The sequence below is a fragment of the Manis pentadactyla genome, chromosome 1 (genome assembly GCF_030020395.1).
Source record: "Manis pentadactyla isolate mManPen7 chromosome 1, mManPen7.hap1, whole genome shotgun sequence".
NCBI classification, from domain to species: Eukaryota; Metazoa; Chordata; class Mammalia; order Pholidota; family Manidae; genus Manis; species Manis pentadactyla.
In genome coordinates, this window is record NC_080019.1 from 188,669,408 (window position 1) to 188,696,162 (window position 26,755).

At 45.5% G+C, this 26,755-nt stretch overlaps 1 protein-coding gene across 4 annotated transcripts in view; it reads left to right on the forward strand.

Annotated features, from left to right (window-relative positions):
* DOP1B (DOP1 leucine zipper like protein B) overlaps positions 1-26,755 on the forward strand; it is a 98,559-nt gene that overhangs the window by 23,026 nt on the left and 48,778 nt on the right. For all 4 annotated transcript variants that reach the window (XR_005027491.2, XM_036899316.2, XM_036899311.2 and 1 more), the window contains exons 3-16: positions 1,312-1,493; positions 1,865-2,035; positions 6,883-7,072; positions 9,446-9,544; positions 9,882-10,005; positions 11,678-11,787; positions 12,031-12,145; positions 15,214-15,334; positions 17,218-17,337; positions 20,229-20,331; positions 20,911-21,102; positions 23,003-23,678; positions 25,306-25,577; positions 26,360-26,512. Coding sequence is in view for 3 of the 4 variants with exons in the window: in XM_036899316.2 (XP_036755211.2) it covers positions 1,312-1,493; positions 1,865-2,035; positions 6,883-7,072; positions 9,446-9,544; positions 9,882-10,005; positions 11,678-11,787; positions 12,031-12,145; positions 15,214-15,334; positions 17,218-17,337; positions 20,229-20,331; positions 20,911-21,102; positions 23,003-23,678; positions 25,306-25,577; positions 26,360-26,512 (2,628 nt within the window). In the remaining variant the exon portion in view is untranslated. The remainder of the gene's footprint in view (positions 1-1,311; positions 1,494-1,864; positions 2,036-6,882; positions 7,073-9,445; positions 9,545-9,881; positions 10,006-11,677; positions 11,788-12,030; positions 12,146-15,213; positions 15,335-17,217; positions 17,338-20,228; positions 20,332-20,910; positions 21,103-23,002; positions 23,679-25,305; positions 25,578-26,359; positions 26,513-26,755) is intronic.

Below are 26,755 nucleotides of genomic sequence, written 5' to 3' on the forward strand. Positions count from 1 at the left end.
TATTTTCCATCCCTTCCCTTCATCTCTGGCATAACCTCAGTGTATGTTTTAGAGATGGGATCATTTTCTTCGTTTAGTAAAAGAAATCGTCATGGCCTGAGACCATCTGGTCCCAGAGGCCAGCAGGTGTGACACACAGATAAAATGCAATTGGCATTGAACCTGTTGTCTTCCAGGATACCTGCTTTGTTTTAGATACTGTGCAGGGTGCTGAACACAAGGCGAAGAAGGTAGATCCAGCCCAAGTTGCTCACTGCCTAAGGCAGCCTTTAAGCAGACAACCTTTAGAACAGTATGAAAGTTGGTGCCAGATGTGTTGCATGGGACCCAGTGGAGGGGTAACTAAATATGGGGGGAACTTCCTGCCTCCACGAGAGGGGGTGCTGAGCTCAGTCTCGTGTGGGGAATTAGCAAAGAGAATGCGAAGGCTGTTCAAGCAGCAGGGAAGCGAATGACAGGCCAATGGATCCATGTTCTTACAAAGTTTGAAGCTACAAAGCAGTGGGGCAGATGAGGTAGGCAGGAATCATGCTGCTGGAGCCTTTGAGTGGCTTTTTAGAAGCATGAACTTTGCCCTGTAGGCTTTGAGTAAATATTTGTGTGAGTTATGTGGATTGTCTGCCATAATGACAGACACTGTATTATAAAATTGAGTCATGAGGACCCGCCCCTCTGTGGCTCTCTGCCCATGGTCACTGCTCTGAGGAGCAGACCTGACCCACTCACCCTCGTGACCGTATTCCTCAGGCTCGGCAGGCGCCCAAGGCCACTTTGGCACAGACAAGGGGAGATGAAGCTCAGGAGCCCAGTCACTCCATCCCAGCTGGGCTGTGTGTTCCTCCTGTGGGATGCGGGTCCCTCCTAGAAGGATCAGCAGCTACAGAAGAGACCAGGACTCACAGCCAAGCGGTGTGCCCCCGTCTCACTCAGAGCCACTGGGTGTAGCTGAGCTGGAAGGATGATGAGATAATTCAGACCTTCTCTACTCCCTGGGCAAAATCCCAGGGCTTCCATGGCACTTGGACAAGGGTCTTCTGGGGGACTGGAGGTCGCCATGCTCTGCTCAGTCCTGGATGGGGAGCGGAGGCTTCCGTCACCTGTACGCAGGGTCCCACAGGCGGCAAGAAACTGTACTGATGGTGATGGAGTCCCCTTGCTCTTGGCCCTGGCGCCTGCTGTGCCTCCAGCACTGTGTCCCTGGAGCCTGGCCCTGGCCCTGGCGATCCCCAGGCAGTCCCCCTGTCATGTTACTTCTGCTGGTATCTTCCTGGCCTTGGCAGATTTACTTCCCCCTCTGCATGTGTTTTCCAGGCTCTTCAGAGTAACCTGAAGTATTCCTTGCTGCCGAGACGGCTCATTATCAGCAAGAGATTAGCTCAGTGCCTGCATCCTGCTCTGCCCACCGGTGTGCACCTAAAGGCCCTAGAAACCTACGAGATTATCTTCAAAATCGTGGGGACCAAATGGCTAGCCAAAGATCTGTTCCTATACAGGTATAGTAGCCTCCCCACCATATTAACTTTGATTACCCAAGTAATCCATAATTCAGTTCATACAGCTAGAAAATGACAAGCAAAACATGGCGGGTGTGTGACACTTGGCCGAAAAGCCATCACCATAAGATAACCAGAGTTCGCCTTCTGGAGCCATCCTCACAACTTCCCTGTCAGTGCGTTTTAAGCACTGCCTCGCCACCTGCCTTTGGTGTAGCAGTGCCTCGTGACCATGTCGCAACAAGCAGGCATCCACATCACCAGCTTGAATGGCTCCCTGGCTGCTTTTGAAAACTGCCCCCCGCTGGCTGACCATTCAGAGTTCTGATTCAGCCTTTTTTCACCCCCTTGCTCTTTTTTCTTTCCCAAAGCTGTGGGCTGTTTCCTCTTCTGGCAAATGCAGCCATGTCGGTGAGACCTGTGCTGCTTGGCCTGTATGAGAAATACTTCCTTCCACTGCAGAAGCTGCTCCTGCCCAGTCTCCAGGCCTTCATCGTGGGCCTGCTACCCGGCCTGGAGGAGGGCTCGGAGATTTATGACAGGTGAGTCCCATCCAGGGCTGGCGGCTGCGTCCCAGGCGGGCGGGTGGCCAAGCAGCTGGTGTTCCCTTTCACTGCTTCCTAAGATCAGGAAAGAGCACAGAGACTCATGAAGCAGAGAAAGGCTCAGAAGTCAAGTTGATGTTTTCCATTTCTGCGGTGTTCTCTGCTTGACAAAGTACTGTGTTCTTCTGGGAATTCCCTCCATTTGCAGGTGAGAGTCAGAAAGTAAGGTTTCCCTGAGCCACAGGGTTGGTGGAGGGGCAGAGCAGAGATTCCTAAGTCCACTGAAGTCAGATTCTGAGGTCCTCCTTTCAATTATACTAGGCTGCTTCCAAATGAACGGGCAAAGCTTGGTTTCATTCATGGGTAGGGCTCAGAAAGGTGATGCTCAGCAGAAGAGCTGGGTGGATTTCAGCAACACCTTGGAGAAATTTGTAAAGCTCACATGCATAAAACTTCACACAGGTTTTTGGTCACTACTTCCCAACAGGAGGAGGACATATCCACTCAGACTACTGAGTAGATACAGTGTCCTATTTTTCTGGAGAATTATAGTGTAAGAACTCACTTCCATCATATTAACTGCTTTGATACTGTGATTAACCTCTGTTAATAGGACCCATTTTAAGAGCCCAGGTGTGGCCTGACTGGGAGGTTCAGAAACCTTTGGCTTACAGAAGTTTCCATTTTGTTTCCACAACATACCACTTAGATTTTTCTCACACCAAAGGCCCAACCACCTTTACCGCCTTTGTCTGTTGTATTGGCTGTGACGGCAGGGCCGGGGATAGTGTGGAGTCAAGGAATCAATCCAAGGTCTATTCAAACTGTTCCACTAAACTCAAGGATACCCGATAATCAGAATGGTTTGAGGGATTATTGGCCAGGGGTGCCTTTTAAATGGTGAACATCTATAGTGGGATTTGACAAACTCAACCATAAATTTGTACTTGACCAGTGCAAGCTTTCCCACAGAGCAGCTGGTAGCTTACCACCTCCCAGTGGAAAATCCACCTTTACAAAGGAGTATCATTAGGATCCACTCCCTTAGAAGGCAGAGTCTGTCTTCTTGCTGTTTTAAGCCTCACGCCATGCACTTTTAAGGCTGGCACAAGGTCATGATGGGAGGTGTGTTGAGTCAGTGATGGCCAAGGTCACATAGGGGTCATCAAGAAGACCTTTACCTAACTATCTCTTGACTCCTAGTTCCAGGCTCTTCCTTGAAGTTCTGGCCCAGTCATATTTTCCAAGCAAAAAGGCATGTATTCCCGTGTGTTTGTAAATGGTTTTTCCATCGTCTGACACATAAATATATCAGTTCCCAAAATGCACTGCAATTTTTTAAGTCTGTAAGAGTAAATCACACTAGAAGAGTATAAATAGTTGCAGTGTTTTTGTGTGCTCTCTTAGTTGATAAATGAGGGTTCATTTGAACAGTTGCTAAAGTTGCTTAACGTGAGTATTTTTTCCTAATATTGCGATCTCTTGACACTCAGCCAAGAGCTGGGTAAAGCTGCATGAATCACTGAGTAGATGTAGCTGTAGCTGTGACGGAAAACCAAGTCCAGTGCCTGCAGCAGCCAGAAGTAACCGTTCACAGCTCTCCAAGGTGGATGCCGGGTGAGGGATTTAGAATAACAGCTGAGGGGGTGTGTATAGGCGCAGTATTTAGATGACCACACAAGATTGTTTTGTCGCTGTATCCATGTTCATTTGAGAGAGTTCAGCAACTATTTCTTTCCCAAAGTGCTAAGGAATTGACTCAAACACCCCCAGAGAATACTGTGCAGAGACAGGAAAGGGAGGGTGGAGCGGGAGGTCATGATTTTCCTGGTGGTAGAACGTGCAAAGGGGTGAATTGCGTTGGGACCCATGGAGACGGGGGCAACACGAGTTTCTCTGAGGCGGAGACTATTCCTGGTCTGCGCTCCTTAGTGAACCATAAGGAATGGAAATTTTGGCCAGTGGTAGGACTTGTTGTTCACGCTGGGTTTCTATCCTTTTGATGCCTACAAATTACTGCTGGCCAGAATTTCTTTTTTAAGGTACCCATGAAGTGGCTACATAGTTGTGTTTTGCTGTACTGGCAAAAAAAGATTCATCAGGGAAAGTCACCAAGCTCCTCTTCCAGGAAGCTGGAGGAGAGGTGAATGTTTTAAATGGCTTCTGAGCCAGCAAAAACTGGCTCCCCAGAGATTTTCCTGTAAGTAGTCGTTCTCACCCTGGGGCAGGTTTTGCCCCCAGGGGACGTTCAGCAATCTTTGGAGACATTCTTGGTGTTCTAACTGACGTGGAGTGGGTGCTTCTGGCATCTAGTGGGTGGAGGCTAAGTGGGCTGCTCAGCATCCATGCGCCAGGGCACACAACCGCCCCCACTGCAGTGACCCAGCCCTAAGTGTGCCTAGGGTCCAGCTTGAGAAAACCTGCCTAAGCAGTAGTTGAGCGATACTGACTTTTCTTTTGGTTCATTCCAGGGATCATGACGATGAGCTCTGCTGGTTCTAGAATTTTTACCCCTTTTGGGGCGTATGTCTGACCTACACTGCTGCAGGGTGCTGTTGTCACTGCTCAGCTTGCCCAGGTGATCACGCCCCAAGCTGTCCAGTCTTGTGCCCTGGTGGCTTTCCGTGATTGTCCACTCGGCAATTGGCTGCACAGCTGAAGTTGCAAAATGCATGGGGTTTACGGGCAAATAGCCCTGTATTGCTCTCAGCTGAGTAGAAAAGAGAGTGTTGGGGTCATTTGAGTTTATGTTTGCAGGAAGCACAAGAGCGGCAGCTGGGGAGATGATGGGAATGGTAGCGACTGGGAGTTTGGGGATTTTTTTGTCTGTTTTTGTTTAGGGTTTTTTTTTGTTGTTTGGTTTTCAATAGAAAAGATTAGAGTTCTGGACTCTAAACTGTGCCCACTAATTTTGGAATTTCACACCTGAGAAGATGTGAACAATTATTACTTAATAGAAAGTGACTTGGCTTTTAACCCACTTACCTTGGTTTTTTACTTCCTTTTCCACAGCAAAATCCTGTCATAGATGCCGTTTCCTAAACTGGCATCATTTACATTTTTAATATCCATGTTTTTTAGAATAAAATGAGACTTAACACTGCATTTCTTTAATAAAATAGCCAGTGTACTCTGAGTGTTAAAGAAGTGATAGCTCGTATGGCATTTCCCAGGGGTTTTTTTAGCCGTGGAACCTCTCTGTGGAACAGCCCAAGTGGCCAGTGTTCTGTGGAACATACTTCGGGAATATGCTGTTCTAAGCAAAGGTGGGGTATGAGATCACTGTTTTCACTGAGTTTTATCTAAGTGTTCATTCGTCTTCTTGGGAGTGGGATCCTAAGGAGAGAGAAGCACTCAGGGGCTTCCTAAATTAACCTGTGCTGTAGGAATCTCTTCCCAGCCCAGGACCATCTTGTCTGCCTCGGGGGCAGGTGATGCAGGCGACCCATCTGCCTGACTGACTGTAGCTGCGGCTGCTGAGTGGTGCTTCAGCCCAAAAGTAGGGCCTTTGCTGCATTGCTCTCAGAGCCAGGCAACGATAAGGTCTGTTTGCTCAGCCTTGCTAGAGGACCAGTCAATTTCTACAGCCACTGAACCATTCTGTGTACTTTTCCTAAACATTTGGCTGTTACTTCAGCCCCTTCATTTTTGTTTTTTTCTGAAAAGATGACACTGTGCATCATTTACTTCAAATATTTTCTGAGACAAAAATATTCAGACTAGTTTTATGGAGAAAAGGTTCATTTTTAATGTAAAAAGGTGGTAGATACTTCTTGTGTGACATGTCTATATACACTGAGCTGATTATTGAAAAGTAAGCTGGAGACGATTTGGGTTACAGTAAAGGGAAAGAGGGGCATTCATCTGGCAGCTCTCCCAGGTGCCAGCTGTGTGTCAGATGCTCATCTGGATGCCGGGACCGTCAGCAGATGGCAGACCTGGTGTGTGACGGTAGGTGCCGTGGCCTGTGCACTCCCTCTGTTCTCTGAGGTTCTCACCTCTTCATCTCCTTTACCCTTTATCTCAGACCTGAAAGCTAGTGTGCAAAGGTTAAACTGGTCCGAGGGCCCACTGCCAGGAAACAGACACATGATTGGGACAACAGAGGCCTGACTCCAAAAGCCTGGGTCGACCACCTCACTTCACTGGCCTGCTGCTTCTGTGGTTTCTTCCTGTCTTCTTTGCATATAGGAAATGCATGAGAGGTGGAAAAACCTTTCCTCTTTTGAGTCAGATCAGTCAGTAAGCGAAACATCTTTGGGGTAACTGGCCTCTGCTGTTTACTGCTAGATGCTGTGACAGGCCTGGCAAGCTTTGTCCTCGCCGTGGGCAGGGCGGGGGCCCCGCTCAGCTGTAGGTGCACTCCTGAGCAGCCGAGGCCTGGCCATGGTCAGTATCAGTGGAAAAACGAACTTAGCGATGCAGGTGAAGTTACTGACACGTCATGGGGATACCCTGAGAGCGAGAAGGACAGCCAAGCAGCAGGCACCAGCAGGAGGGCCTGCGGGGCGGCGGCCACTGTGCGGGTGCCGGGGCAGTGACGAAAACCCTGCTGCGGGCCGCACAGATGCGCATTGGAGTGGGAGGCCCGGCGCATTTCGTCCCCAGTGCTTCTGAAGTCTGCATAGCTATTGGCCAAGAAGCTGCACTCTCAGGGACATGTTTGTTTTAACAAATTCAGTTTCTGTGACAGCGAACATGTGATTAAACACACAAGGGCCAGAGCTGGCAGCAGCTCACAGCGTGGAGCAGGGTGGCTGGGGAAGGCAGTGCTGTTCCCGGCCCCGTGGAGGTGCAGTGGGACCCTGGGGAACGAGCCTTAATCTGTCACCTCTTGTCCACAGAACCGATGCCCTACTCCTGAGGCTGTCCCTGGTGGTTGGCAAAGAGGTGTTTTATGCTGCCCTCTGGGGGAGTGTCCTGGTGAGCCCGTCCATTCGCCTGCCCGCCTCACTCTTCGTGGTGGGCCACATCAGCAGAGACTCGCCCGGCAGGGAGCAGAAGTACATGCTGGGCACTGATTACCAGCTCACGGTGGGTGCTTGCTGCTCACAGGGCAAAGGGGCCTGCAGGGCCCAGGCGGCTCCCCAGATGTGGCCAGCACTGGGGCTGCACAGGACTCTGGGGCTGAGCAGATGGAGAGGCAGCCTTGTGCCCTGCCAATCCCAGGTGGTGGGTTTGTTGTTGTAACACAGGCCACAGAGGTGCGTTCACACCTGCAAAGGCCCTGCTGGAGGCACGGGGAGCTCCCGAGAGTCTGCCTAATATCTTGCTTCCTCCCAGCCTGTGTCACGCCGGCCACCCCCCCCTACATGAGGCTCCCTCCTCCAGCTACCTTCTGGGCCCTGTCCCTGCTGCCATCCTCTCCTCTTGCTACTCAAAGCAAGACACCCGGGTTCCTCAGTCGTCCCTTCCAGACCCTTCCAAGGGCAGCTCTCCTTCTCAGCCACAACATCCCTCCTCAGGGCCTTGGAAAAGGGAACTTCACAGATCTCTGTGTCTTGTTACCAAACTTGCCTCCTGAGTGTTCAGTGGCCTGCAGTGTGTCGCCCCCTCATGGTGCAGTTCAAACGTAAATGCTCAAAACTGAATTCCTAAGACATTCCTAAGTTAAAGTCGGCAAGTTGGTGTGACTTGCTTACCCCGTCGCCCGAGTCCGTTTCTCTTTGCAAAGTGGGGACAGCACATCTTCCTCGCGGGGCCCTCTGAGGATTGAGTGGAAAGCATGACAAAAAGCACCTGACGTTGCATGAGCCTTGTAGCTGCCTCCTTTCCTGCCCCATCAGGACCACTTTTTGTCCCTTCTCCGTTTTCACCACCCTGCTTCTGTTTCTTTTGCCTTGCTCCTGGGTCATACATCATTTTCTAACTGGCTTTTCCCTACATCTTCTACTGATCCAGTCCTTCTTCATTGCTAAGAGATTTGCTTTACTAAATATAACTTTGCTCTTATCTATGCTGTGTTTGAAAAACACATCTGGCTTCCTGTTGCCTACACATAAAGTCCAATCTCAAGAGTATGCTAGTCTACTTCCAACTCACCCATACCTTACTGCCCCCCTCAGGCCCCCTGCGCTCCCAGAACTGACTGCCCAGCCTGGCCTTATATGTCCCCGATGCTGTGTCCTGCTCCAGCCTGTCCCGCCCCTCGCAGTCACTGCCAGCCCGCCTTTTGCATGCGTCTCAATCTAGGTCTTTCCTGTCCTTCAAGCTCACCTCTCCCGCAAAGCTCATTGTTTTCCCAGGTGAAAGACCTCTCCCTCTCCCTCTCCCTCTTCTGACTTCTCACAGATGTTTATTAGCCTTTGCCTTAGGGCTCTTACCATCTGGCATGCATCTGTATTATATCTATCTGTACTCAGAAAAGACACTCGAAATATTTATTGAATTGGTTTGGAATCCATTTGACTGAATGTCTTTGGAGTTTTAGGTTAGGCCTAAGTTCGCATGGGATCCTAAAAACATTCCTTTCTAGGACCATGGAATTTGAGGTCTTAGGACCTGACCCACTGGCCTGAAACCCCTCCAAAGAAGGAACAAGTGGGGGGTGCTGCTGACCGTCTTCCCTGATGTCACACTGTTAGTGCAAAAACTTTTCTGTAGCCTCCAGATTTAATCTGAAACTGGCCCCCATAAGCAGAGGGCAGGGAGAGATGGAAGAAAGAGGCAGAAATACTCCAGATTGGTAGGTGGAAGGTTTAATAAGCGAGGGAATTTATATACAAGGCTTGTCTTGGTGGCTGCATGACAAGGAGACCCCCCGTACCCACCCTCCAGATCTTAAAGGTTTATAAAAGGCTGCAGCTGGGCTCAGTCACATAGACCGTCCACATGGCTTCAACACCACGTCACTGTCTTGAAGCCCTGTCCTTGCAGCAGCTTCTAGGCACGAGGAGGGCAGGCAGAAGCCGCATTCCAAGGACAGTGGAGGGATGAGGAGCCTCCGATTGCTGGGGTTCCACTCACGTATCAGCTGGTGGTTGCAGCCTCCCCAGTACACTCTGCCCCCAGCGTCAGCACGAGAACCCCAGTTCCCCACATTTTCCATATTGATCTATTCCACATGATTCACACGGTGGTTTCAAGGCCAGGAAAAGTTACTTTCATTTTTGTGACTGTAAATAGTGACCTATAAATAATGTTTAATGTCTTGGGAATAAAATGTTCATGCCATTCTGTCATTTACAGGTCAAGTCTTTTTTTTTTTTTTTTTTACAATCCTTTTATTTATTTTTTAATTTTTTATTAAGGTATTATTGATATACACTCTTATGAAGGTTTCACATGAAAAAACAGTGTGGTCACTACATTTACCCATGTTATCAAGTCCCCACCCACACCCCAATGCAGTCACTGTCCATCAGTGCAGTAAGATGCCACAGATTCACTATTTACCTTCTCTCACAGGTCAAGTCTTTATGCACATCACTGTTGGATTCAAATGTTCTGGTGCAAAGAAATAATCTGGAGATTGTTCTGTTCTTCTTCCCATTTTATACCTGTCTGGTAAGACATTAGTGTTCTTCTGGGAAAGTCACTGCTATTTCCCAAGAATGTGGGGTAGGCGGGATAGATCCCAGGCAGTTTTTATTTTGAGACAAGAACAGCCACGTTGTGATCACCATTTGCTTTCAGCTGGTTAAAGGTCCTTGTTCATTTTGCAAGGCTGGTATTTCCAAAGCAAAAACTGAATAGCTTCTGTCCATGGGCAGCATAAGGAACCAACCTTTTTGAGAACTGCCTTTTTAACATAAAGCTTTATAGACTGGTAAGGGCTGCATGTCAGAAAGCCAGTCGTCTATTTTATCCCCTTGCAGTAAAGTTTTCTCTGTCCTTCTAATAGGATTCCAATGAGAGAGCCATTCCCCTGCTCAGGTCTGACGTCGTGCACATTCTCTCAGCTGCCACCCAGACCCTACTGAGAAGAGATATGTCTCTAAACAGAAGACTTTATGCGTGGTTACTAGGTATACAGTGAGTAGTACATGATAATTGAAAGGCAAAATTCTTATGAAACCTTTTAGGGCTGAGTTTTGGAATATGTTTCCACTCGGTGACACACTTCCTAATTGTCAAGTATGGAAGGATAACGCGCTGGCTGAGCAGATCACTGCTTGGTGGGGTTCTACCGCCTGCACTGCAGGCTTGGTTATTTTGCAGCCGTTACGTGTCAAAAAGGAGAAATAATAAATGAGATTTTAAGAATGCTAACTGAATTCCATTTTAAGGAGTTTGCAATACAACAAAGACCTGTAGGTAAACCTTGTTCAAGTAGAAGCCTATTGCCCTGGAGACATTCATGGGATGAGGGTGGAGAGAAAACCCACAAACCTTGTGGGTTAAGTATGAAAGAAGGTTTAGAAGGTTTTGTAAGGATGGGAATATTTCTGGCATTGACGTGTTTTGGGAGCTATTTGGATAACTTTGGGAGAGCATGAGAACCCCGGGCTTGATTCTGTGGGCAGCCTGTAAACTTGGAGGGAAGGAGCTCTAGGCTGTTAGCTGGAAGGATCACAGGGTCAGAGCCCAGGAAATCACAAGACTAAAAGGGTAGTGCTTTCTGAGTTTTGTTAATTCCCATGCTCGTGTACTAAGAAAGGTGGTGTAAAAGCAATCATGAAAGTGTTCCACAGCCTTTTCTTTTAATATATGTAATATTTTAGGTTTTTAGAGCAGTCTTGGGTTCACAGCAAAATTCAGAGGCAGGCACAGAGAGTGTCCATCCACCCTGTCTCCCCAAACCAGCACCCCAGCAGAGTGGTACGTTTGTGACACTCGGAAGTTCATCAGCGTCGCTGTCCCCACGGTCCTTAGTTTTCATCAGGATTCCCTCTGGGCGTTTTGCACATTCTGTGGGTTTGGACAGAAGCACAGTGACGTGTGTCCACCATCACAGTATCATATGGAGGATTTTCACTGCCCTAACGATCCTCTGCTTCCCAGCTTTTTTTAACCCTCAACACAAAGATGTTCTCACACCAGAGACAGAAAGTCCTCTTCACTCTTTCTTTCCTCTCTCCCCACTATTTACAAAACTTTGAGAAGTCATTCATGGAAACCTGTGAACAATTTCAAGAAGAATATTCACAGGCTCTGTAAGCATCTTTATCAACAGGATGATTTTGTTCAGTGCATAGCTGCCCACTGTGGGACTTGACACCCTGCATGTGGAGAAGGCCTGGGACCCAGGTCCACTGCCAGCTCTGACTCACGTAGCTGCGGCCCTGGAGCCCAGGCTCTCTCAGACCCTGAGGATGCTGTTCTTTCCCTGAGGACCTCACAGACTTACCCAAGGCTCAAAATGAGAGTATATAGTTGAGAACACCTCGATTTCACATAGTACCATACAAAGAAACACTGATTTTAAAAATTATCCTCATTCAGAACTTTGTAATAATACTTGTCAAAGACAGAGTGAATTCTAGGGACACTAAACTGATGCCCATTGAGGTGGAATCCTGCCTATCTGATCCTTAGCACGTCAGAAGGACATGTGACTTGGTCTTTCCAGATCTGATTTTGGTTTTCTGTTGGAGAAATTCTGTTTTTAAAAATAGGAGAACATGAGACCTTTGCTCCATGTGGTGACCTTTGAAATTATAGATCTCTGTGCAGCTCATGGTGCTTGTTCTTTTGTAGGTTCAGATATTAAAGGAAATGCCATTGTGCCGGAATCTGAAATCTCAAGTTCTTATGAAGACCAGTGCTTGTATTTTTTTGAAAAATATTCCAAGGATCTTTTAGTTGAGGTAAAGGAGCATTTCTGCAAAGTGGACCCCAATCAGGGTGGTCCCGATATCTCTGTTCTTCAGTGGATTTCTCTGTAGGACCTCAAAGTAGACATTGGGCATGTTCCTAGGCAGGTGGTTGGGAAGACTGTGAACTCATTTTGTGCTATGGGGCTCATTTTCTTTCCATCCCAGAGTTTTAAATAATTAGAACAACCACTAAATGCACACAGTATCCTAATATGTGGCTTTTTAAAAAAACAGAGTCTGACTGAGATATTGCACCAGAGGTTTGCGGATGCCGACATAGAGGAGCGCCACCACGCATACCTGAAGCCTTTCCGCATCCTCGTCAGTCTGCTCGACAAGCCAGAAATAGGTAATGTCAGGACTGCTGTTATCACCAGACGCCAGCTACGGATTACCTCTTTAGAGGGAATTACTGCGTAGTGAGATGCAGTCACGTGTTATTTTGAACACAATTTAATCTCTGGAAGTTCAGAGTCTTCAAGTACTTCAGTCATGTTACATGGTTCGGTTACCGTATCTGGCACCATGTAAAAACTTGGCGTGGTAATTTGAACATTGTTGTTAGGAAAATAGTTTGAGCTCCTCTTGTGCACACCTGTGTATGTGCCTATGCTGCACACACAGTACTGACTTGGTAAGAACATTTCTCCGACCAAATGTCATACTTCAAATGAGGTCTGATTTTCTTATCAGGGAAATAGGGGCCCGCATCCATCTTCTTGCCTTGTGACCTTGGGCAAGCCGCTTCTGCTCTTTGAGCCTCTGTCTTGTCCTCTGACAATTGAGAGGGGTTTAGCTAGACTCTGGTTCCCAAAATGTCCCCTCTTATACACTGTGGTCCTGAGAGCATCAGCTGAGAAAACTACCTTCTCTCTCTTGCTTTAAAAAAAGAAATTGCTCCAATATCCATTCACTGTAAGATCTTAACATCCAGTCACTTGAGTACCATGACAGGGAAGAAAATCCCCATGTTCTCCATGGGCTTTCAAGCTGGATGGCATCATCTAAGCTCATGGGATGTGCCCACCCCCTCGTTGCTCTTTGCAGAGAACAAGAGCCGAGTGAGGTAATGAGGTTCCTTTTCCCTCTGGCTCAGGACGAGACCCTTCACGTATTCATTCAGGGACAGGCATGGAGCACGGCAGGGATGGTGCCGGGCTCTGGGGCTACAGAGGGAAAAATGGCTTCTGGTCACATTAGATGGAAGGGAGATTCTGAGGTCCTGGTATGTTTTCACTGTCATTAATAATAATAAAAGCTGATGTTTTTGAGGATTTACTTGATACACAGTGTTTTGTATATTTACGTCTCCACCCATACTTCCTCAGGTAGGTTTTCTTACCATTGCCATTTTACAGATGGGGAGATGAAGACTGGGCAAGGGTAAGTCATTTGCCAGTGGCCATCCAGGAGCCAGGATTAAAACTCTGGTTGACCTCAGAGCCCAGGCTGTCTATGACAGGACACTGCCCCTTACCTGAGGACCCTCAGACATGCTGTGCCTGAGATGCATGCTCACGTAACACAGATGGGCTTGTATTCCATGACGCGTCTGGCTCTAGCTGCTGTTGCCAAAGTCAAAGCATGAAGCGCCGGTCCCTCCACGCCATGCCCCTCGGTGCTGCCTGGCGGTACTTGTGCACTGTGCAGACTGTCCCCCTGCCCCGTCCCTCCCATGTCTCAGTCAGCCAGCCATCGCTCCAGCAGGCTTCCTCAGGCTGCGGTGACCACAGCTCTCAGAGTCATGATTTAGTCTCAAAAGTGAAATGAGTTACATAAACATTTTGGGAGCTTGCACATAACTTGAAGTATTCAGAGAAGACAGTAAACTTAGCCGTTTGGAGACGGGCTTCTGTGCCAGGGCCGCGCACCTTGGTGGGCCAGGTGCAGCGCTGGTAGCTCGGGTCCAGGTCGTATTTTCTGGGAGGGCACAAATGGCAGGCTTCTCCCCCGCCCCGTCACAGGGGTCTAATTTGTTCTGTCTGAAAATGTAGTGGCCCAAGGGAAGCCATACTTGAGAGGCAAAGGAGTGGGTTATATGGAACTGGAAGGCGCAGGATGCTCATTCAGTCTGGCTGTCCCCTCTCTCTGCCAGTCTTCGGCCACTGCCTCATTTTCTCCTCCTTGAATCAGAATAGTAAACCTGCGTTCATTTTAAAAAGCATTCATCATTCTTATGCTGTAGAAAAGTAAAATACGATACGTGGGGCTCATTGCAAAAGTGTTTTCTCAGAGGCCTGTCTTTTGTTTATGTGAAAGGAAGCATAAAAAACTGGATTAACCTGCTGATTGCTTTGCACACAGATATGTTGATAGAGCGTTCGGTTGGTCCGAATTGATTCTGTTTTCATCCCTCCAAGTGCGTGGGTGTGCAGTCACTCCCTTGGCACCTGATGGTCGCTGTTTGTGGAGCAGAACTGTCCAGACGCCGTCCACCTGCCTAATTGGCAGTGATGCTTCTCCGACATGCAGCTGGTGCTCTGTGCCATTTTATTTTTTATTTTTTATTTTTTTTATTTTTGGTATCATTAATATACACTTACATGAACAACAATGTGGTTACTAGATCCCCCCATTACCAAGTCCCCACCACACACCCCATTACAGTCACTGTCCATCAGCATAGTAAGATGCTACAGAATCACTACTTGTCTTCTCTGTGCTGTACTGCCTTCCCCGTGCCCCCCCCATATTATGTGTGCTAATCATAATGCCCCCTTTTCCTGTTATCCCTCCCTTCCCACCCATCTCCCCAGTCCCTTTCCCTTTGGTAACTGTTAGTCCATTCTTGGGTTCTGTGAGTCTGCTGCTGTTTTGTTCCTTCAGTTTTTGCTTTGTTGTTATACTCCACAGATGAGTGAAATTATTTGATACTTGCTCTGTGCCATTTTAATAAGCTTTTCAGGAGTGGTGTCATTTCTTTTGTGGTGTCCTAGCTCACCATTAAAAGAATTCAGAGTAGGAAAGTTGCCCTGTTCTACATATTTATACTGAATAATGTGTCTGGGCAAGCCAGCTTATGCACAGTTAAAAGACAGCCTAGGCCCCGGCTCCACCCAGCAGAGTCTGGCTTGGGTAGGTCACTTGATCTCTTCCTCCGTCCCCTTATCTGTAATCAGGACAACAGGGTACTTACCTGGTCATATGGCTGCTGTGAGGATTAAATAAATTCATAGATGGAAAATGCTTAGAACAGCATTCAGCACACAGTAAGCTCCACAGAAATGGTGGCTGTTTGCATGGATATTATTCCCCCAGCTAGAGTTGTCATTGTCACAACCAATGTTAAGTTTCTATACATTTTAGACTATACAGTTTCTGTGTATTCAGGGTTACTTCCTAACTGATTAGTATATATGTCATTGATTTAAAAATGGATTGCTAATCTCTTCCTGGTCATTTTCTTTTCAATTTCAGGGCCTCAAGTGGTTGGGAATTTGTTTCTGGAAGTCATCCGGGCATTTTATTCTTACTGCAGACATGCTCTGGGCTCTGATCTTAAACTTAGCTACACTCAGAGTGGAAATTCGCTGATAAGGTATGGATTTGACCACCAGCTTCACACTTGTTCTTCCCTCCCTAATGCCATGACTTTTTCCTTCTGTTGTTTCTTGTAAACTGTGAAGCGCTAGAGAAAGTGGAGATGCAGCAGATCAAACAGCACTTTAAGGTAACCTACACTCGAGTCAATCAACATGAATGGACTGTTCCCTATGGAATAACTGCAAAGTTGTAAAGGGTTTAAAAGGAGTTTTCTGTAGTCTGCACCAGCCTGAGATGTACAAACCCTATTTATCAGTCAAATACGAAGGTTGTTCAACACACTGTGTGTGGCACTCCCAAGTATGGGTTACAGGAAGAGAGGGGGTAAGGCCAGGAAGGTGAAGCCAGGGATGGGAGTCCTCAGAACTAGGCAGTGGAGGAGGGGAGAGCAAGGTAAGGGCACCTCCAGGGCACATGCTGCAGGACCCCGCTGGCAGAGTGAGCAGGGCTTGGCAGACAGCAGACTCAGTGCCTTAGAGTGGGTGGTCCTCTGTCAGTCCTGTGTTTTGTTTTTGTTCTTTTTAAGATAATACAACTTCTTCCTTTTTACTTTATTCTTGATGAAATTTCTTTATGCCTGAATGGCATTGGGTATGTTGAAAATTTAAATCATTTTGAAGATTTTTCTGGTTTCTTCATTTATGTAGGTGTACCAAGAGTTCCTAGTGTTTGCTTTTTTCCCCCAGAATTACTCTTTCTGAATATGAAAGTATGACATGCTCACTGTAGAATATACAGTTATTTGAAGGTATCAAGAAACAATACATCACCTGTAATCACACCGCCCTTCAGAGAAAAAACATTTTCATTTCTTTCCAGACTTTCAGTGCATACATAAATATATGGATTCCTATCTTTTATTTTAAAGATGGAATTATATTGTTTAGTTGCATGTTTTTGAAAACACAAGTTGTGAGTAGCTCTGCTCTCTTCTGTGGAATATAACAGTTGCCTTAGATTCATGGGTAAGGATTTGCACTTACTAAATTCTGACTGACCAATCCCTTACTGATGATAGGCTTTTAGGTGTTTTCTACTTTTTCAGTATTTTTAAATTATTTTAAATCGTATTCTTTTTTTTATTTTTATTTTTTTATTTATTGATCAAATGGTTGTTAACAACAATAAAATTCTGTATAGGGGACTCAATGCACAATCATTAATCAACCCCAAGCCTAATTCTCAACAGTCTCCAATCTTCTGAAGCATAATGAACAAGTTCTTACATGGTGAACAAATTCTTACATAGTGAATAAGTTCTTACATGGTGAACAGTACAAGGGCAGTCATCACAGAAACTTTCAGTTTTGATCACGCATTATGAACTATAAACAATCAGGTTTAGTTGAATTTTCATTTGATTTTTATACTTGATTTTATACTTGATTTCATTTTATGAATATTCATTTGATTTTTATACTTGATTAAATCGTATTCTTATGTGCATGTCTTTGTGGGCCTATACAAGAGTATCTGTAGGAAAAATACCTAGAATAAACTTCCTGAGTCTTAGAAGATACATACTAAAAGTTTAGCCTCCAAATTTCCCTCCTGAATGGCTGTGCTATATGTTATTTCACCAGGAGAGTATGTAATCATTTACAGTTGCACTAAAACTGTTCTTCTGTATCAGATTCTTTTTGCAATAGCCCTTATGCATATTTCTAAGAGAGCGTATCAATATAAATACTGTTTAGTATGGCATTATGCAAATTGTTTCCTATATAAGAACAGTAACACTTTTGTCTTTATTGGAGTTTGTCAGTCCCTAGAAGTAAGTTGTAAATGGTAAAATGAATGACAATTTTTCAGACATGGTATTCTCATAATACAGGATTTTTCATAGATATGTTTGTAAGTATCCACCTTCCTTTACAGTACAATCAAAGAAAACAGAAACGCCTCTGAGATCGTTAAAACGGTGAACTTGCTGATCACTTCCCTAAGCACGGACTTCCTCTGGGATTACATGACGAGGTGTTTTGAGGATTGCTTTAGGTAGGTATCCAGTTCAGGATTACGGACTATTTAGGAAGGATTAGAGGTTTTCATGGTTTCATATCTGCTCATTGTGGTCAATTATACATCAGTGGCTAAAATAAAGTTAGGTAGTCTGTGATGAGTACACAATTGGAAAGAATTCACTAAAAATTGAAGTAGAATAAAAAAATACCGGCATTAAGAAGGCTCAGTAATCTTGGCCACATAATTCTGAAGCTCTTTACTTATTAATTCTAACTTGAGAAAATCCTCTGTGCATTTTCTAGTTACATTGATCAAATCTGCTTATATTGCAGTTTTCCTGAAGGCCTGATCTGTTTGAAGAAGCTTAGTTTTGTGACTCTAAGATTGGATAGAGTGTTTTTGAAATCATCAGTCTTCTTAAATTCTTAGCACTCTGATCTGACTGGTTACAACCAGCTGTTGTAAAATACTATAATCAGCTTTCCTGTCCCTTTTAATCTGGTGAATTGCACCCTCTCCACCTCAAGCACACACTGGGGAATGGCCTGCTTGCCTGCAGAATCATTCCAGGTCATTTTGCCCATAAAGGAGGAATAATGCAATCTCTCCGTTTTGTCCTGGAGTCACACTGTAAAACCTCGTTGTCGCCACCCTCCATTGGAAAGCACTCTGCTGTCACACTGTCCTTCCCATACCTCACAGCTGAATAGAAGCCTTAGTTAGGTTTGCTCTGCGTGGTCCTCTGTCCTTCTAAGCATTCTCGTTAACTCTTCAGGATGCCCCTGAGGATCCCAAAGAGAAGTGGGCATTTTCACCACGTAAGAGAGCCAGAGCCCAGTGACATGACATACCTTGTGTGGCATTGCACAGCAAGTTAACAGCAGCCAAGATTAGAACCCAGGAAGGCCAGACTTCCCAACTGCTCCCACTATGCCATTCTGCCTCCTCCAGTGCCTCCTCCACAGGCAAACAAACCTGTGATGAATAAACAAATTGCAGTTGGGTCCATGAGCAACAGCAAGGCCTTCCTCTACTGAGGCTAGAGTTTATTTTGGTCAGTTTAATTCCATTTCAGAGTTACCAGACATGCTTTCTTTTAAAAAACTGACTAAGAAACATTTCACCTGTAAGAAAGAACAGAAAATAACATCAGACATGTGCACCCATTGCTGAAATTATAGGCAACACTGGCCATTGCTTCTCAGATCCCTTTTTTTAAGGGAATAAAATGTTGCTACACAGAGCTAACCTCCACCTTCCCCCCACTTTTTTCTCCCTTCCCAGCACTTTTTCTCCCTTCATTCTAGTGTTAATCCATGAAATTAGTGTCTGCCTTTGCTCATGATGTTGTCTGTGCTTTTATATTAAGCACAGATAACAGTGTCCAGAAATGAAATAGTCTGTTTTGTCCAAATGTTGTATAAGTAGTGTCCACTTGTATATAACTTTCTGCAATGTGCTGTTTTGTGGGGACATTAAGAGCCTCTGGAGATTTGTCCATATTGTAACACATCTAGCTCATTCGCCTTTAGTGTAATAGTCCATTGCCTGAATGAACCAGTTTTGATTTTTCCATTTTTGTGAATAGTACTGTGGTGACCATCTTTGTCATGTTTATACACAATGCCCAGGTTTCTTTAGAGTAGACACCTAGCTGTAGAATCACTGGGATGTAGCGTACGTAGTTCTTCAGAGTCATTCTCTTGCTAACATAAACTCCAAGATAATTAAACAATCATTTGCAATGAAGAAAATTAACTCAGGTTGAGTTGTACTATGATAGCTAAATGGGTCCAAAGTTACTCTGTTTTGAGAACTAATACACAGCTGACCCGTGAACAGGATGGGCGGTTAGGAGCGCTGACCCCTGTGTAGTTGAATATCCAGATATAACTTGACTCTCCCAGAACTTTACCTATAGCCTACTGTTGACCCTTGAGCAACATGGCTTTGAACTGTGGGTATACTTACACACAAGTTTTTTTTAGTAAATGTACTGGAAAATTTTTTGGAGGTTTACAACAACTTGCTCACATTTCTCTTAACTGCGAATGGTGCCATGTACAGTCTGTAAGTGTGATTGTAGGTTTTGATAAATTTTAACTTTTGTAATAGATTTGCATATATTTTATGGTAGTAAATGACAAAATAGACTAATACATGTATATACTTTATGCATTCATGACATACCTAACTTTTTCTTCATTTTTTTGATATTTCCAGGCTGTGTAGTTTGTCTACAAGTTTTTTCAAACGGTTGCAAATCTCCAAAAATTTTCTAACATGTTTATTGAAAAAATCCACATATAAGTGGATCCACACAGTTCAAACCCATGTAGTTCAAGGGTCAACTATATGCTTTTTAACTTAGCTGTTTAGTGTCCTACTTATTTAAAAGTAAGTGTTAAGTTTCATTGTGAGATAAGTAGGTGCAGTAGAGTTGACCAGTGAAAGTGCATTTCTCTAAGCAACTTGTGTGATGAGCTCATGGTGTTAGATGGGAGGAGTTGGCTCGGGTGGCTCCTAAAGCAAGCTGAACAGCTGTTTGGCCTGTGTCCTCTCTAGCAGGGCTCCTTCCCTGGGAACATGCCTTTGGTTTGGGCTTGAGGGCCTGGAATTGCTGCTGTTACAGCTCTCCAGATCTGCTGGGTATAAATCCCATGTGGGCATGCAACCACCCTCATCTGAACTGACGACATTCAAGTCAGAGTGAATCCATGTTGGAAACAAGTAGATTCAAGACACTTACTGACACTTCTCTATGTTGGCTAATTTTAGTCACCAAAGCTTAATTATTAGAACTACAGAAGCCATCTCCCATTATGTTTGATATAGACCCCTTTACTGGAAATCACAGGAAAGATTAAAAGTATTATAAGAGAAAGAATTGATTTGATGTTCTTTCCCTTCCTTGGACTATGTAGGCCAGCCGAGCAGAGTTACACTGTCAAGAAGAGCGTTGGCCCTCCCCCGACGGTCTCGGAGCTCTGTACCCTCCTTGTCTTCCTTCTGGATGTTATTCCCCTGGTAAGGTCCTTTGCTGGGACATCGTGACTCTGTTCTCGCCTTATTTACATTCTCATTAGTGTTCTCAGTCTACTTTATAAACCTCAATCTAACTGAAAATTAGTTTCACATAAATGTACACCACCAGTACAATGTGCGTTTTGGTATGGAAGATGTAGCTGGATGTAAACTCTGAGGTCTTACTTAAAAGAGTAAGACTTTGAGCCAGTGGTAAGTAGGCTGAGTGGAAGGTATGTAAACAAGATGATAAACTGGGTGCCACCCCTGTACTACAGTTATTTAGGGGTGAGAGTAAATGTATTTCCTAGTTAAACTTGTGCAGTTGGCTGATTTTCTTAACTCTAATTTCCTTAATATAGAAATAATGTAAATGATATTCTATTGATAAAGGCACTTGAAAGGAGAGAAAGAATGTCCATTGATTTGTCTAGATTGAAAAAGAAATATTACTTTGTTTTCTGATTAATGTGGAACTTACACTCTGAAAACATTGAATTTTCTAAGATGCCACTTGAGGTGCACTTTTTTTCCAATTATAAATTGAAAACTTCAGTTAAACCAGTGTCTTTTATTTCATAGGAACTTTACTCTGAGGTGCAAACCCAGTACCTCCCGCAGGCGCTTGCCTGCCTGGTGCAGCCACTGGCTGAGGAAATGGAGGCTTTAAGCTTACCTGAACTCACACATGCCTTGAAGACATGTTTCAAAGTGCTCAGCAAGGTGCAGATGCCACCTTCCTACCTGGACACGGAGCCCACAAGTGGAAGCTCGGTACGTGCTGGGAGGAGCTCAGTGGTTCTCAGGGCTAAAAGAAGCACGTGCCTTGCCGGGAGCAGAAAGTCATTAGGGTTGGTTAGGCCAGGAATTAAAAACTAGAAGACATAAAGGTAATCTCTAAAACATGCTCCTAAAGTCCCCCAGCCCTTAATAAGTGTTTAGTGTGGAATCCTCACTCCTGACTCCTCCCTGCCGCAGCCCTTAACTACAGCCAGTGGTTATAGAGCTCACTGTCCAGACCTTTTTATGTGTATGTTTATATATGTGTAATTTTTTAAAAATTATTAGCGAGATATTAGTTTACATGGGCTGCAGTAACAGAGTGCCACAGACTGAGTAACTCAAATAACAGGAAGTTATTGTCTCTAAGCTCTGGAAACCAGAAGTCCAAGGTCAAAGTGCAGGCAGAGTTGGTTCCTCCTGAGAAATGTGCAGGTCAAAGTGCAGTCGGGAGAATCTGCTCCTAGCTCCTGGTGTTCTTTGGTGTTCCTGGCACATAGACTCATCACCACGATCTCTACTGAGCTTATCTTAACTTGAGCATCTTCAAAGGGCCAGTGTCCACATAAGGTCACACTCAGAGGTCCTGGAGGTTAGGACTTCATCTTTTGAGGCGGTGAGGGGGTGGGGAACAGTTCAAGCCATAACATATACTATTCTCTGATTTGCTTTGGGGACATCGCTCCATGTTGCTATAGTATACACAGAGGTATCTTTCAACTTCTGTGTGATAGTCTGAGGTATGGCTTTTACAGTTCCTTCACCTATTCTCCTACTGAGGTTATTTCTACTTTTTCACTGTTACCGACAGTACTGCAGTCAGAATCCCTGCACGGCTTACTCACGGTGGCAAGTGTTTCAGAAGGATCATTTCCTAGAAGTGGGTGCAATCAACCCATTTATTTTTAAACTAGAAGTGCATGCCCCCTTTTAAATTAAGAGAGATACTGCCAAATCGCCCTCCAAGGAGACTGTAACAGATATACTTCCACAAGCAGTCTGAGGCCCATGGTCTTTGAATTATTTTTATTTTCTACTCTGGGGGTTTGAGAGTTCTGCCCTTGAAATCCATTCAGTGCAGTGGCACAGATCGAAGAGCAAAGCATTCCTGAGAGCTGTGTACTTGGTGCTGGGCTTGAATCTCAACCTGCAGGGGAATTACAGGTTGTCAATGTCAATTCCAATGTTAGTCCTTTTTCTTTCTGTTAGAGCTAGTGAGAAAAACAAGGTCCCCCCAAACAATTTAAGGTATGAAGTTTATCCATATGTAGTCTACAAATACAAGCAGCAGTATGTTTCAAAAAGTGCACTGTACTATCTCATCTTCCCTTGAGGGCACAGTGGTTTAAGTGCTGAAGAGTTTTAAATTTAATATTCTATAAGGAACAGTATAAGAAGAGACTGATTCATGAAAGGTTGAAGTGTCATCCCTTTGGAAGGCAACAGAATATATAGACGTACACATATATATGTATGTGTAATATACATATATACACACACACACACGGGTAAACACTTCTGGTTTTCTCTTATTTCTTCATGCCTTTATGTTACCTTCATGCCAGTTTCCTCATTTATGTTTTTTAAATCTGTCAAACTTTTAAAAATAACTTTCTGGAATCCTTAAATCTCCATTTAAGACAAAAAATGGGCTCAAAGACTGCCCACCCAAAGAGGATGGTGGGATGACAGCCTCCGATTTGGGCCCACAAACTCCTACCCATTGAAGATGTGCCCTCTTTTTTACTAGACACTCTTACACAGGGATTCTCATGGTGTAGAGAATTATGATTTTGAAAAACAGGAAGTACACATTCACATTTTGCCTGATTTGGCTGATATTTGAATCCTATGGTCTTACAAGATGCACAATACAAATTTCCATTTCTTGCAGAGTCCAGTGAAAGGTGAAAACAGTGAAATCATTTTAGACACAAAGGCAGTGATTCCAGATGCTGAAGACACTTCGTTTCCTCCGCTCCAATCGGAAGACAGTGGGATTGGGCTCAGTGCCTCGTCGCCGGAGCTCTCCAAGCACTTGCGGGTCCCCAGAGTCTCTCCTGAAAAAGATGATGTTTGGAAGAAGGGCGGGAGTATGCAGAGGACGTTTCTTAACATCCAAGAGCTAGTTGCCAACTTTGCCCACAAGAACATTTTTGGAGTACCACGAATGGCATCCAGAGAAGAAAACAAGATAGAAGAGCCTGCAGGCCAGGGGCACGGGGGCAGGACGCAGGGCACGGAGGACGGCGACTCTGGCGGGAAGAACTCGTGGGAAGCCAAGCCCATCAGTGTGCCCCAGTTTAAGCAGATGCTCTCAGACTTGTTCACCGTTCGAGGGTCTCCATTTAAGACAAAAAGTGCAGAGTCGCATTTGCCCAGTAGCCCTGGCCGAAAGGAGGGAGACTGGGCTGTGGAACAGGTGGCCGTCAACCTGGGGAGCTCACGGGAGGGCTGCAGGGAGGCCTTTGCGGCCGCCTGCCACCTGCTGCTGGACTGCGCCACCTTCCCTGTCTACCTGTCCGAGGAAGAGACGGAGCGGCTCTGCGAAATGCTCTTCCAGCTTCCTGGTGAGAGGGTGGCCCCACCAAGTCCATCTTGCAGAATGATATTACTTAGTCGATGTTTATAGATGAGCTAAAATCATGCCAGCCAAGAAGGAACCATTTTCCACATTTGTTTCCTTATGTTGTCATTAGTTGTGTCTGCTTCTGACTTGCATCTCACCAGCTGGCAAATTGGTGAGGCGGAGTCTGTATTTTTAAACTTTGAGTGTTCAGCACAACCTGTTAAAAAGGTCCAGAACAAAAAACATGCTTTATAATTGTCGATAAACAGACAGTTTCATAAGACCTGTTGTTTAAATTTGTGTATCAGTTTGCTAGACCTGCCGTAACAAAGTTCCACAAACTAAGCAGATCAAACAACAGAAATGCTCTGTCTCACAGTTCTGGAGGCCAGAAGTCCGCACTCAGGGGTTGGGCACTGCTGTGCCCACTCTGATGCTAGGCGAGGATGTGTTCCAGTCTCCTAGCTTCTGGCTGTAGTTCCATAGTTTGTGGTGTCAACCTCCAGTCTTTACATAGTGTTCTCCTGTGTACATACCTGTGTTCAGATTTCCCTTTTATAGGGGCACCAGTCATGTTGGATTAGGGGCTCACTTTACTATGACCTCATTTTAACCAGTTCCATCTACACTGGCCCTATTTCTGAATGAGCTCACATTCTGAGGTCCTAGGGGTTAGGACTTCAACATAAGAAGTTTGTGGGAGACACAGTTCAACACCTAACAGGCCCTTAGTCAGGTCAGGCTGCCTTCACAAAGTACCGCCAACTGGGGGCTTAAACAACAGAAATGTATTTCTCACAGTTCTGGAGGCTGGAAGTCGGAGGTCAGGACGCCAGCACACTTAGCGTACGGTGAGAGCTCCCCCCTTGCTTACAGCCACCTTCTCACTGCATGCTCACCTCCTGGGGGTGTGGGGGCATCTCTCTGGTGTCCCACCGTGAAGCCCCCCACACTCAGGACCTCTTCTAACCCGAGTCACCTCTCAAAGGCCTCACCCCAAATACCCGCACATTAGGGGCTGGGGCTTCAACACAAATTTTAGGCAAACACAATTCAGTCCACAGCAGGCAGTTAGCACTTTCAAGGCTAAGGGATAGAGGGGAGGTGGGAAAGAAAAGTGATTCAGTTGGTGGGAACAGAGGGTGAAGATTTCCCCTCTTGCAGTCACTACCTTCGATTTCCCATGCAGTTTCTCGCTGTGTTAGCTGCGAATGGCAGTGTACTTAGGAGAACTGCATTTAGAATTGATATCCTCAGTAGTTTTTGGCCTCTTTTAAAGCTAATGCCATGTGCCCTACCACCAAGAGAGTCTTTAAAAAAAACATTTTGGACTCTACACCAAAAATTGTGAATTTTACTATAAGTAAATTTTTTAAATAAAATCATTTTGAATCATCTCAAAACCCCAAGGTTGACATGTGGAGAATTTGAATAATCTGACAAGCATATGAAATCAGATGTGGCCTCATCTGTTCTGTGGTCCTGAATGATGACTGCATATCATGTCACCACCAGGTTATCGCACTACTGTCCGCCAACTTCTCAGATCTAACGGTGTCTTAAATCTGCACATTGTGAGCGGTTCTTGTGTATCTTGTTTGTTTCCATCCTCTCTGGCTTCATTTTAGGAGCCAGCAATTCCAGTTTTCCATCCTGGCTGAAATCCCTTATGACCATTGGCTGCTGTGTGACTGACTGCTACCTCCAGAATGTGGCCATCTCCACCCTGCTGGAAGTCATAAACCACTCCCAGTCTCTAGCGCTTGTCATTGAAGACAAGACAAAGCGCTATAAAAGTTCAGGACACAACCCATTTTTCGGCAAGCTGCAGATGGTGACAGTCCCTCCCATTGCTCCAGGAATGCTGAAGGTCATGGCAGAGAAAACAGACTTCTACCAGGTATTTCCCTGGGAAGAGCATGGGAGGGGCCCCGGGACCCTGTGCCCAGACCGTTTATTTGAAGTTGTTCCTCAGGTTGTAGTTGCTCTGATAAGGAATATGGCAGCCCTGGTGGTGCCGGAGGGGGCTTCTGAAGACCCATGCCGGCCTCTTTCCTCCACCCTAGGCTCCCTGCCCTGTTTCTGGGCCTGCAGTGAGTATTCAGTAAATATTTGCATTCAGTTTTAGGCCAACTGGACTAAATATGTAAGGATTGGTAGAGAAAGACTGAGCCTCAATTTATAAGGTTAAAGGTTTTGAGGCCTCCATTGTTTCTGATTAAAGATCAGAGATTAATCTTATTGGGGTTCCCTCGTAAAGGATGAGTCATTTTTCTCTTGCTGATTGTAAGGTTTTCTCATTCTGATTGCAAGATGTTCTCTTTGTCTTTTCAATATGATATGTCTGGATGTAGATCTCTTTGCATTTATCTTACTTGGAATTCACTGAGCTTCTTGGATATATAGATAATGTTTTTCATCAAACTTGGGAAGTTTCCAGTCATTATTCCTTCAAATGCTTTTTCCGGCTTCTTTCTCTTCCTGCTCCCCCAGCACTCCTGGTAGGTTGTTGGTTTGAGCTGGGGTTGCCTTGTTTTGTGTGGTGGAGGTGTTTCTCTGTGGATTAAGAGCCTCACATAGCAAACGTAGGTAGAAGCTAGGTCCTTGGGGCTTGGACTGGCCTGGCGCAAGGTGGAAATGAGCAGGCAGTGCCTGTGTTGACATTGTCTCCTCTCTGTCCAGAGAGTGGCTCGTGTGCTTTGGAATCAGCTGAACAAGGAGACCCGGGAGCATCACGTCACCTGTGTAGAACTGTTCTACCGGCTGCACTGCCTGGCCCCGACGGCCAACATCTGCGAGGACATCATCTGCCATGCCCTCCTGGACCCTGACAAGGTGAGCCTTGGCAGCCCATACTCTCCATTCTGCAGTGGTTCCAACTACTGGGCCACACATCACTGTGTGTCCAGAAAAGACCTATGTCTATCTAGTTAAAGTCCTGGGACTCAGTGGACATCCTGCTCAGTGAGCAGAAGTGTTGCAGAAGCTCAGGACGAGAAGGCCTACAGAATCACAAGCCATCCCTGATAGAGTCCTAAAAACATGGCTGTGTCCATATCAGGGCTCACCAGGGAAATC